Raw genomic sequence first — 13,974 nt, 5'->3', positions numbered from 1 at the left:
TGTAGAAGAACAGAAAGCGAAATCAGAATATTGGAAAATCTGGCAGAAATGTTTTTTTTTGTCACAATTGCAATTTTTAGGTAAGAATTTGATGTCTTTTTATTAAAAAAAACACCTTTGTAAAACGCAAAAGCTAAATGAAAAATTTTTGCTTTATCGAAATCTTCTTTTCTATTTTTATTGAAATATTTATAGCATATCACTTAATTTGATAAAGTAAACTAACTATCCTGCATCATTTTTTTTTCAATGTATTTTATTGATCATTTTTATTGGACCAAAATAACATAAATAAAATAAAATATTTAAAGGTCTTATATTAGACAATATTAACCAGAAACCTTTGAGCAAAGGCTTGATATTATGTCGGCACAATACATTCTAACAATGCACAGGAAGATATTAAAAGGAGTATAATGGCTGCCAACCGTTGCTACTACGCGCTTCAGAAACAATTTCATTCCAAACTCATACGAAAAAAATACTAAGATACACTAATATACTGTACCAAACTTTGATCAAACCAATTCTGACTTATGCTTTCAAAACCTGGGCTATGACGAAGAATATTGAGGGGACCATTGCAGCTTTCAAAGGATGAATCCTTAGAGTTGTCGATGGTCCTGTGAGAGAAAACGACTATAGGCGTCATCGTTACAATAGAGAGCTATATGAAATCTACGGAGCGCCCGATGTAATCAACTCTATCAAAGTAGGGTGCTTTAGGTGGGTTGACCAAATAATTAGAATGGGCGACAAAAACCCCATAAATACCCAATTCTCTCTGTGCCACAAAGACGACAAAGACCAGAAAAGCCAAAAATGCGATAGATGGACTACATCAGTGCAGATACGACAACTTTGGAAGTGAGAAACTGGAAAGGAAGGACAGCAGACCGGCAAGTGTGAAAGACTAGATTCAGCCAAGGCATACTCATCGCTGTCGAATTTATGATGGTGACAATATTCAGCAGCGAGAGTATTAATTTGCTTATAAAACATAGTTTTACTGATCCGAAAGATAGCAATCTCTAAAGTGATCATGAGTTGCCTGATTGCTCTTATCCTCGTTATCCTATCGGCATAACCAGAGTCAGAATCATTCAGGGTCAGGGTGAACCCATTGATTCTATGTTGCAAAATTTTGGTCCCCAGTATACCCAAAAGGATACACATGCTATGTGAATGTGATGCTTTCATAATCATCAGTGGCGCTACAGCTCGTTGTGGGCCCTGGCCTCGCCAGAATTTGTCTCCATTCATCCCTGCACCCTGCTGTTCTTCTCCACTTTGTCAGGATAATGGCTCTAATGTCACTTTCCACATAATCCAGCCATCTTGATTTTGGTCTGCCTCTGCTTTGTCTGCCTTCCGGAGTGGTATAAATAATATTTTTTGGGGTACGGTTATCATTCATTCTGTGCACATGACCCAACCATTGTAATCTTCTTATGATGAATTGTGCAATGTTGGGTTCACCATACAGTGCCTCTAATTCATGATCAAACCGTCTTCTCCACACTCCGTTATAGTTGACAGCACCAAATATCTTCCTTAATATTTTTATTTGAATGTTATGCTTTACATCATAAAATAAGCCTCATTCTCGGGGGGTCACTGGTTAAACCTGAAGATGTTAAAAAGTACGCTCCCTACCTAATTGCCCGATACTTTACGGATCTGGGCTTGGAGAGATAGATTTAGCAATATGAGAACTCTCGCCTTCCACACAGTAGCCAGGCATTTTATAGACCTGGGCTTGGAGGGCGAGAAGCATTCACGGGGACCTGTCAAAATAGATCTTTACAGGTCTCAGTGACGTCAGGAGCTTGTATAGCACTGACTTCCACCCTTAAGAATACGAATAATGCCCAAGAGGAATGCATTGTCTTTCTTCTACAGTATGCTCCGTCTTCCTTTCATCTTGACAAATTAGTACACTGGGTACTGGGTTGGTACATCGATTTCAATAAAGCATGATAATGGGAACATGATTATTAAACTTAAGGAAACGATATGGTGCCAATATAGAAAAGCTGTGAAACATTACGGCGTAGCTGTGTAAAAAATACGTTTGAATAAAATACACCATTGCAAATGATTAAAAATTTACAGTTTTTTTTGGAGTTTTGAAGGTATAAGCATTTTTTAAAAAAGTACACTGTAAAGTAACAAAATAGTCAAATATGACTAACTAACTAACTAACTAACCATCACGCCATTTCCCCAGAGGGGTAGGCAGAGAGGATAGAACGCCACACCACTCTGTCCTGGCACACTTCCTTTGCTTCCTTCACATTCATACATCTTCTCATGCACGCACGTCGATTATTCCGACTTTTCACATGACCACTTTCAAGAATTTGTTGTACTTGATCATGCCATGTCTTTCTCGGCCTTCCCCGACTTCTACAACCAGACACATTCGCATCATAAATCTTTTTAGCCGTTCTTTCATCATTCATTCGCTCCACATGACCGAACCATCGCAAAAGACCTTTCTTAATTTTGTCGATAATGCTTAACTCAGCCTTGCATTCTGCTCTAATTTCGACATTAGGGCACCTATCATACATTATTTTTCCGCACATTCGCCTGAGGGATCGCATTTCAACAGCATTCAGTCTACTTTCGTCCCTTTTCTTCCAACTCCATGCTTCGCTTCCATACATTAGGGTTGGTACCAGAACTCCATTATGAACTGCTAATTTAGCCTCTTGCGATAGACACTTATTTGCTACGACAGACTTTAAGGCACCATTAACTCTGTTACCGGCACTAACCCTCCTTTCAATATCCTTGTCTATATTTCCATCTCTAGTAAACATACTACCCAGATATACAAATTCTTCGACCTGTTTCAAACTATCTCCATTTACTACAATCTTACATTCAGTCATAGTTACATTTCTTTCAAAGACCATGACGTTCGACTTTTGCACATTCATTAGCAAATCACTCTCCTTGCACACTTCGTAAACCTTTGTAACCAAGGATTGCAGTTCCTCTTCGCTGTCAGCTAGGAGGACTGCGTCATCGGCGTACAGAAGGCAACTGACAGTAAGATTACTCATTTTTGCTCCCACATCCATACTTTTCAATTCTCTCATACATTTATCCATGCATATGTTGAATAACCACGGTGACATTACACATCCCTGTTTGACTCCTTTAGGGATGTCAAACCAGGAAGTTAATGACCCATTTACCCTTACACACGCTACACTATCTTTGTACAAGGAAGCAATAGCGCGGACAAGGTTGTCACTCACTCCATACTCCGATAGAACCATCCATAATTTTTTCCTATCAACTCGATCAAATGCTTTTTGCAAATCAACAAAAGCGCAAAAAAGCTTCTGGTTTTTCGCCAAAAACTTTTCTGTCATATTGCGTAATGCAAATATTTGATCCATACATCCTCTACCATTCATAAATCCACTCTGTACATCCCATACTTTCTCCTTGGTCACGTTTCTAACTCTTTCTATCAGTATTCTTCCATACATTTTGCCGACAGCGCTCAGAAGACTGATAGCTCTGTAATTCCCACACTCCACCTTAGAACCCTTTCCCTTGTATAACGGCATAACAACTGCCCTCCTCCAATCAGGTGGAGTCCTTTCCTCCTTGAGACACAAGTTAAAAAGTTTATGTAGCCATGTGAGAATTAATTTGCCACCCGACTTAATAAACTCTGCTGCAATACAGTCATACCCTTGCGCTTTACCATTCCGCATACATTTGACAACGCTGATAATTTCTTTCATACTAATCTGACTTACCTCATCATTTGCGTTCAGACACACCTCGGATAATGTCGATACATCGGCACCGCCCGAGTTACCAGTGTGCGATTCATAAACTTCCTCAAAGTATTCCTTCCATCTCTCTTTTATTCCACTCTCACTAGTCACCATTTTTCCATCCTTATCTTTAACAACTGTCATGCCTCCGCTTTCACTGCTACTCCTGGAGTTTTTCACAACTTTCCAGAAAACTTTAATGTTTTCATGGAAATTGTGTGTCATTTTCATTCCTTCTTCATCCTTCAATTTTTTCTTCCGTTCACATACACCCTGCTTAACCTTTTTCTTACTTTCACCATACACGCGTTTAGCCGATTCATATTCAATTGTATTATTTTTTACAGCAAGCAAATTTATCCACGCATCCTTCTTTTCTTTAACGAGTTTTTTGACTTCGTCGTCCCACCACGCATCACCTTTCTTTCTCCCTAGCGTTGTCACACCGCACACTTCTTTCGCCGCCTCGCACATACTTATTTTCAAACACTCCCACATATCGTTTATACCCATACATTCTACATCTTTTTCGTTCAGTCTGTGACTCACAGATCTTTCAAAATTATCTCTTATGTCAGCATTTTGCGGTTTTTCAACTTTGACTCTAGAAGGAGCCTGGACTTTGTTTGTTTGGGACCGCCATCCCTTAAACAGAATCACCCTTGAGACCACTAAAAAATGGTCTGATTCCATCTCGGCCCCTCTGTACACACGTGTGTCGACAGTTACAGGCTTCAATCTAGAGTCAATGATGACATAATCGATAATCGACCTTTCATTTCCTCTCTCCCATGTGTATTGGTGGATTCCTTTATGTTCGAAAAATGTATATGATACAAAAAGGTTCCATTCCAGGCATACCTCTAGCAGTCTTTTCCCATTGTCATTCACTCTTGCATCCCCAAACATACCTAGAGCTGACTCCAGCCCATCTCTCCTTGTTCCCACCCAACCATTAAGATCTCCAGCCAAAACTATCCTTTCGCTATCTTTTTTCCCATTCATCACATTCATTAGACTCGTCCAAAACTCGTCCTTCTCAGATTCACAGTCGGAGTTGACAGGAGCGTATCCTATGATAACAAGCAATCTTGTCAGTCCGACCTTAAATCTGACAAACATGAGTCTCTCACTTACAAATTCATATTCATTCATGCCCTCTATCATTCTTGGCGATAGAAACGCAGCAACACCCCGGCAAGCTCTGTCCGTCTCAGGGAGACCGGACCAGAGAACCAGAGTATCACCGTGCTCCATCGAACCACTCCCTTTCTTCCAAGTCTCAGAGACACACAATAAATCTATACATTTATTCTTCATTATATCACACAGTTCATTCATCTTATCAGTCATACGTCCTCTTACATTCCAAGTGGCAATTCTACATTCCTGAGAATTCCTCCTCTTTGCGCCCCCAAAATATGCAAAACATTAATTATACTGCGAGGCTATTGAAGCTATATTTTAGTGGAAGATGACTTCAATCGATAAAAAAATCGTTTATATTATCTGTTTACTATGGTTTTTCCTTTTCAAACACGTTTTTTCAAAATAACGGTTATAAACTCTAAAAAAGCATCAACCGTTAGAAAAGGAGACTTGTTTGCCTTTTTTAAGCATCATAAAAACTGCTATGAAAGTATTATGTAAGAAAAAATCACCACCAAGAAGCCACAAAAAGTTATTTGGTAGGTTGAAAGATTTCATTGTTTGTTTTATGTCACGTTATTTTTAATTTAACTTAACTTTCGTAAATTTAATTAGGTTTAAGAAAAATGTGATTTCTATCGCAGTGTATGAACTGTAGGACTATATTTTTTATATTATTTTAGATGCCAAGTCAGTGAGTATCATAATCATTCTTCATACACCCCGGGTTCGCGCAACATAACACCCGCTAGCGCTGTTAACTTGTCGTAAACAGCGGAGTCGTAAAACTATAACGGTGGAAAATACGTTATGAAATATGCTTAGGGAAGTATAAAAATATGTTATTTAAATGCAGTCGTTTAAAAGTGGCTACTACAGGTCTAAATTATAATGCACGTATGTATAAGTGATCAGATAACTTAAATTCATATTAGAATTCTAGTGATGGTGCTATCTGTGGAGTATCGTATGACTGTGAGACACGATGCGTTAGAAAAAAATGACTCACCTACAATCTGTATTGAATGCTGCAGCGAGACTTATTTTCGGCATCTCTAAGTTCAGACATATCACTCCACTACTTCGGGAACTACACTGACTGCGTTTTCCAAAGAGGGTCGAATACAAACTCTGTTGGTTTATGTATAAGTCACTGCACAACTCTGCTCCGGAATTCCAAATTCCAAATAAACTAGCTGACAGGCGTCTCACGCTTAGATCAGCTACGTCTACGGCGAGAGGAAAAGTTATTATACCTCTACGCAAACAGCGCACTAAATTTAGTGAACGCGCATTTGCGGTCGCAGACCCTATGGCATGGAACGCTCTCCCAGCAGAGGTGCGAGGCTGTGAAAGTGAAGTGATGTTTCGGAAAAAACTGAAAACCCACTTGTTCTCTAAATGATTTGAATAAATCCGTAGTATGTGACAACAAAATAAATTGTTTTAATTAAATTACAAATTTAAAAGCTTCAATTAAATTTATTTAACAATATAATCACTATGCAAAGCGCCCTTGAGATATTATATTACGAAAATGGCGCTATATAAGTTATCCATAATAAAAGAGAGAGTCTAGGGCCTTTTGAGAAGTGGTCCTACAGAAGAATCGGTACTAGAAATCACACTTAGACATTACAAAAATTAATTAGAAAAATTATGACTGGTGTGAAGGACGCCGGAAGAATATGGCAATGTTCTATACTTTATATTTAATACCATTGTGTTAATATAATTTTTAAAGTAGATTTAATAAGTGAATTAAACATTTTTCCTACTGTTTTTGTAATTGCAATTTGGTAATAATGAAGAAAGCTAATATTCGATAAAAGCCCTTCGTATAATTTGACCAAACTAATAATGAAAAGGGTCATGAAAACAGCAGAGCAAGGTTTAATTAATATTACGATTTATAAAATTAGGATTAAAAAAAATTTTGGTAATCGGATTTTTGGTAACAAAATGATTTTTTAGTGTGTACAAAACCGATAGGAAAACCTTCGGTCCTTACAACGGTTTTTGGGTTAGTGGGGAGAGTGTTTTTATAAAACAAGAAAAATATTACATTATGTATAAATTATAAAGTTATAGAGATAATTAGTGATGATACTACACCTCTTAAATATCATATAAAAAACGTGTGAAATTGATCGGTCATATTTAACGCCACAAATATCCTCGGCACATTATTTCGGAAGGAACATATGGCAGGAACCGTAAAGCAGAACCCTGCCGAGGCTATCTCGATCATTTTAATGGAGATATGAAGAAACTATACGTCATGTTTATGGCTAGTTAAAAAGAGCCGCTAAGGACAGAGATAAATGGAAAATAAGATACTGGTGTTTACAGCAAAACAATTCTTACCAAAGAGATGAAATATTATTGCTTCACAAAATTCTGGAACGAAATAATGTATATTGATGTTAAAACATAGGTTGAATAGTTAGCAATATGTAATAATGCTATATAATCTGAAATGTCATAAGCCTAGATTTACATATTTCTCAATGATTTATTTTTTTAAAAAAACATCCAAAAAGAATGTATCCTACATAAGTAAGGGTACCAAATGAGTACCAAATCAGTAACGATAAATAAATACTTTGAGGTACAAGCATCGGTTGTCTGAACTGAACTCTTGTCCGTCTGTGCTGTTTTTTTCCCATAGAAACACAAACAAATAAACAAACCATCACGCCGTTTCCCCGTAAGGGTAGGCAGAGAGGATAGAACGCCACAACTTTTTGGAACATTTATTCTGATTACTGTTTAAGTCAACTGCATAAATATTCAACGTGTTTATGTAAAAATCTTATCAAATATTTCTTGATAATTATTATATTCTCACTTTACCCCGGTACGTGTTTCTCAACCCCCTGAAGTAAAATTTATTGCGGCAACATTTCATAACCTCTGGCAACATATGTCCATTAATATTAGTTAAAACTTCACATGCTGTTTGCACTTTGCACAACCTTACTAGCATAATTTATGTGCAACACAATGCTGTTGTCCATGCGGTTAATTTGTAAATATACTCTGAGGTTATAAGGCAACTCTTTCTCTTCGACTTGATTGTGAGCAAAATGCATTTTATGCGGTCTATTTGCAAGGAAAATCATATCAACAACAAATAGATAGAATTAGTTTGTAAATTCTGCAATTCACATCACTACATCGGCTCGGACACGAGAATGGAAATAATGGAGAAATAATTGATTGCGGCAATTTTTCATAACCTCTGGAAACATATGTCCATTAATATTAGTTAGAACTTATGTTTATTATGTTTCCAATAATCATGTGTTCATTGTACTATACGACATTTCTTAGGCATCCAGATGTTTACTTACCGAGATGGATATGTTCTCATCATCACTATAGCTGCATCGTTTCCGTGGCATGTGATGTTAATGATCTTATCTCCCTTAGTAGATTCACAACTTTTTTTTATTCTTGAAAGCGTTTTTTTACTGTGGAGAAATAATTGATGTTTCGTTTTCCATTGTCAGGATTTAGATTTTAATGTTTACGGCGATAATATCAAAATAACCTGCATTATTTAAAGGCGGTAAAAATCATTTTGAGTTTTTGTATTTCAATTCCCTACTCTTAAATACTACTTACTCTATACTTTAAGTTTTTGCATAAAACTGTTATTTTTATTAATTTAACTTTTTGTACATAATGTTATTTGTACATTGGCGGGCTTATTGCCAAATGGCAATTTCTTCCAACCAACCAATAAAATAAAAGGTTTATTTTTATTATTCAAGTCACAGTTAATTCAATAACAGTAATTCAGTTATTTATATATATCTATAATTTGTTCATTCCTTTTCCACACCTAATGGCGCATAGAATACTGCATTGGTACACCAATCGCAGCGTTTCTTGTTCATTTTTGTTACATGGATGAAAGGTGATCTCCTTACGCTTCAGGTGCCAGTCCAAGGGTTATAAAATATTCCAGTATTACAACACTGTTTTGAATAAATATTTCACATCAACGATGGCGGAAATCGAACTTATACATCTATAAAGCATAGTGTGACTCAAAATCTTTTTTTGAATTTAATATTATAGAAACGTATTTATATTAAACTTACATAATGAAACGCTTGAATTTTGTAGCTGTTATGTGATAGCCTTCTAGTAGTAGTAAATAAATTAATTACTGAATAAAATAAAAATATAACTATTCAATTACATTTTGTGACTGGTTGTGACGTAATGTAGCAGTGGACGCAGGTTGCAGTTTAAAAGGCTAAGATTTGAACCTGGCTCTATCACTTTATTTTAGTTTTCTTCAACTAATATTTTCGATTAACTTTAAATGGTCTCAAAATTTAAATGACTACATTAATATTACAAACTCTCTCATTTAAAAAAAAAAATAATCAAGAGATTAAGAAACCAAAAATACATTGTAATTTATGTAAAAGTACACTGAAATATAAACAAAATAGTACACAAGAGTAGCTATATCCACAAAGAAAGTTAATACATATAAATAAATAAGTAAACAAACTGTGCATTTTGTAATACTGTATATAAACTTTGTGTATCGATTGTTTTTGCTATCGTTGTAAAGAAAAAAAATATTTAAAAAATTAGTTGAATGCTATTATGTGAATTTGGCTTTCATTCAAATGTTTCATTATTCAATATTCCTGTAAATTTCAAATGGATTGATGGAAAAGTATTCACTAAGTGAAGTGTTGAAATGTCTTTACAAACAAGTGTCAAGAGGTCAAAAAGTTTGATTGACGCCTAAACTAAACGGTTTGATATAAAACAAAACTTACAATAAGAGAGACTTTATATATTTATTTGATAAATTTAAATAGAAACGGAGAAAAATACATTATTTATAATAAACACAAAATACCCACTTAATAATTTGCTTTGAACTACAAAAGTAATTCAATTTATAATTTTCTAAGCGAGTCGGTAGAGAAAAGGGGTTATGTACATTTCTTGATCATTCCGGTTTCTTTCCTACTATAAATTAATTCAAATTCAATTGAATTAATTTTACCAATATAACATAATTTTTTTCTTCTTCTTCAGCTTTCTGTTCACCACTGCTGAATATAGGCCTCTTCTATATCCTTCCATTTTTCTCGGTCGGTTGCTTCTTGGTTGCCCTATAGCAGCTATGTCGTCTAATCATCTTTTTGAGATCTTTCGACGCCTCGCTTATTCTTCCAAGCTCCATCTTAAATTTTTTTGAGTCCATGTTGTGGAATCTTGTCTCGCAACATGTCCTGCCCATTGCTACTTCAGTCCTGCTACGCGATCCGTGATATCAGTTAATTTGGTTCTGTTCCTAATTTCTTCATTTCTTATTTTGTCTCTTAGCCTTATACCAAAATGGATCTTTCCATGGGTCACTGTGTACATTTGAGTTTTTCTACATTTCTTTTTGTGAAGGCCGTGGTCTTTAATAACATTATAAATATCATAAAATATTCAAGCCGTTATTTTGGGACTACATATAAAACCAGAAACCCTTGACCAATAGTTTAACATAATTAAAGTATAATACATATAATAAAGAGTATTTGCTCTTAAACATATTCATGTACAAGATGTCGATCTTTAAAGTGACAATGTTCAGCTACCTGACTGCTTTCCCAATCGGCTTAATCAGAGGCAGGTTAGTTCTGGAAGCCAAGAGGTAAAACAATCTGCGTTGACGCTGTCGGAGATAACCATCAGGAACATAAAAAAGATCTTTACTTCCAGAAATGGCTGAGTGCTCGATAAGACCTCTGATCAGACTGAAAAAATGAGTCAGTGTAAACCTATCTCTTTTATGTTGCAAACCGTTGCTCCCAAGCATGTCAAACAGGAATGCAGTAGCAAAGAGCCACGGATAATAACCAAACTCCCTCTTGGCCTCAACAAGCCTTCATTTCACTTTGTCCGTTTCAAGTTACTTTGCTTTATCACAGGACTATTTAGCCTTTGAAAGTTCTGCTGAAAACTATCTATGGTCAGTCGTCGACGGTCTGGTATTAAAAGCAACAGGGTTGATCTCATCTGTAATCATTTGCAGTATATGACCAAGCCAAGTGTTCGTTTCTTTATGATATAATTACTATAATATAACAAAAACTTAAACTATTACGGTGGCAGATTCAATAAAAAAAACATCACCATTACATCCGTGTCCACACTAGATTATGCATAAAAATCTACATTGGTATACAAAATGTAGCATATATAGATCATCTGTTAAAATAATGTAAGGTGATCAGCCTTACGCTATAGATAACGGTCCAGGAATATGTAATATTGAAGTTAAGAACCACCGATCTAATCAGTATTGCATGTGGACCTTCCCAGAAATTGAACCCGGGGCCTTAAGCATGGTTAATAGAATTTTATAACACTGTTAGATAGAATTTCCTTATCAAGGATCAGAGGTCCAAGGTTCAAACGCGACTCTACTTCGACCTGATTATTTTGTTCTTAAAGTGACTTATTTACAACATTAAAACCACTTTTAATGCCAATACTTTATTTGGATCTTCTCAGGAATTAATCGAATAGAAGTAAAGAAAAACCACTAAGCTGCTGAAACTGTTTCACAAAAATAAGTTAAACTGTAACGAAAAACAAGTCAGGATATGTGAAACTTATCTACAATAATAGTTTAGAACAGTGTGATCAAAACTCGTAGCCACTCCCCGCCCCAAGGATCTCACTATTTATGTTTCGTTTGAGGTGTTGTGTGTGTGATACTGTTTCACTAGTTGCTTGTTCCAAATTTATGGCTCATACTAGTCTGACCAAAAAAATTTAGAAACCGTTTCATGAAACAGTTTAATTAGTGAAACGGTAAATGTTACTGCTACTCCCTTTAAATAGAACTCTCAAATATTTAGTACCTAGAATTTTTAATTTATTACCAAAAGAACTTAAATTTAACTCACATTGTAACAAGAGCAAAATAAGAGAGTGGCTACTCGATCAAGAGTTTATATATGAATAGTAGCTTAGGTGTAAATATTTTATTTTTTCATATATTTTCTTGTATTTAAAAAATAAATTTTATAAATTATTATTTGTATAAACATGTTTATTCTGATCTTTCCGGCTGTTAATTTTTATATGTTATTCATTGTTTTTATAAATGTAAATAATATTATTAAGTCAGTATAAATATAATCTTCACCAGCAAGCTACAAAAAGTGGCTTGGTGGGATTTTAGTTTTAGAAAAATATAACAAGTGAATTTTTTTTTTTTTAATTGTAGACATGTATAATTATGCTATTAAATCAAATAAATCAAATATCTAAAACGCTCATGTGATATTCTTAGGGCTCTAGTTAGTTATGTAGGTAAGTATCGTTATTCAAAATCAGGTAAATGTCAGGTCTACTTTTTTGATGTCTGTGATTACGTTAAGAGATGAATTATTTTATTTATTTTATTTATTTTATTTTTATTTTATTAGGGAAATCAACAGTTCTACATACATATTTTTAGTAAACAAACAGATATAGTGTATAAACTCAGAACTAATAACAGATTTCCACATAGTATACAAAGTTAGTAAAGAATATATATATTACATATCAAATAAATACAAACAATTTATACATATAAAAATGTTATTTTCAAGTACTCAATAATCAAAGATTTTTTAAATATTAATTTTAAGAACATTAAGTTACTGTAAATTGGGCGGGATAAGGACAAAAAAGGACAAAAATGCTTGAAGAGAGGATAAGGAGGGGGGGGGGGAGATGTACATATTTATTATTATAATGTCTACTAAGTTACATAATACATTTTTATGCCCACTTCCTAGCAAAATCAACAGAATAATGATTATTTTAAATAACAAACTACGTTGTTCGAATATCGCTTTCCCTTTTAATTATTTGATTAAGATTGAAAACAGAAATTAGTATTTTGATACTGGATTAATTCTGTTAATTCTACATCCGTATCACAACTATTTCTAATGATAACATAGCCAGACATGTTTCAGCTCATCGGAATGAAATAATAATGTTTGTTTGCTTCAACTAAAAACAGAGATGAAGAAGATTATAGAGAAAAGAATGTTGAAGTCTCGGCATTTACGGACTTGTGACGTATTATTGGCTCGTTTTCTGCAGAACAGTAATTATTACACATATCGTTCTCGTGGTGTAATGGTCAGCGCGTTTGCCTACAATGCAAGAGGTCTCGGGTTCGATTCCCGACACGGTTGATAAAAAATATTTATTTAAAAGAGTGTTTTCTCACTAGAATATTTCACAGTCCTCTGACTGGTACCTGATCATCTTACCTTCATGTAACAAAAATGATCAAGATACGCTGCGATTGGTGTACCAATACAGTGCCTTATGCACCATTAGGTTTGGGAAGGGAATGATGATGATCATGATGTAAACATAAATGTTTGTGTAGCAAAGTTTTGTTTACAGAATTTTATAGTGTCTTCGTTTGATTAAAAAAAAGATTTTTTGACCACCAAAGAATCATTTAAATTGCATAAAATATATTTAACATTCTGAATTAGACGAGTAGAGTTTATGCATTTTCAAAACGTTTTTTTTCAAAGATCGCATAAAATGGATGGTGTAAGTTTTATTAACTGGTTTTTATGGTATAAATTGGTTCTTTGTTCAAATACATTAAAATGGTATAAAACATATTTTACAACCTGTATTTAATAGTGTATTTATGAAATTAAAAAAAAAGTGTTCGTCAAAGAACATGTAAAATTTAAGTCATATATTTTATTTATTTCATTTAAATTATTTACTAACAATTCTTTTACTTACTTAATTTAAAATTTACTTAATTTTATGGCATTAATAGTTCTTTTTTTTTCAAAAAACATTTAAATTTCTAAAATTTATTTTATGTATTGAATTCTACATAACTTTTATATAGTATACGAGTAAATATATTTATACATTTACATTAAATTATTTTTAAATAGAAAAAAAAAAATTGACAAAAAAAGTAAAATGTATTCCTCGCAAT

The 13,974-nt window shown here is 34.2% G+C and overlaps 1 protein-coding gene across 1 annotated transcript; it reads right to left on the bottom strand.

Annotated features, from left to right (window-relative positions):
- Positions 1-534: 534 nt before the first annotated feature.
- On the bottom strand, positions 535-5,147 carry LOC148283054 (protein CFDP2-like). Its single transcript, XM_088224132.1, has 2 exons — positions 4,520-5,147; positions 535-623 (listed from the first exon to the last, which is right to left on the bottom strand). The coding sequence occupies exons 1-2, from the start codon at positions 5,145-5,147 to the stop codon at positions 535-537; spliced, it is 717 nt and encodes a 238-aa protein (XP_088080258.1).
- Positions 5,148-13,974: the final 8,827 nt, after the last annotated feature.

Source organism: Micrasema longulum, unplaced genomic scaffold (assembly GCF_059751315.1).
Source record: "Micrasema longulum isolate JH-2025_06_02 unplaced genomic scaffold, ASM5975131v1 h1tg000265l, whole genome shotgun sequence".
In the NCBI taxonomy this organism is placed as follows: Eukaryota; Metazoa; Arthropoda; class Insecta; order Trichoptera; family Brachycentridae; genus Micrasema; species Micrasema longulum.
Note: the sequence above shows the minus strand (reverse complement) of the source record. Positions and strands in the feature narration are given on the sequence as shown.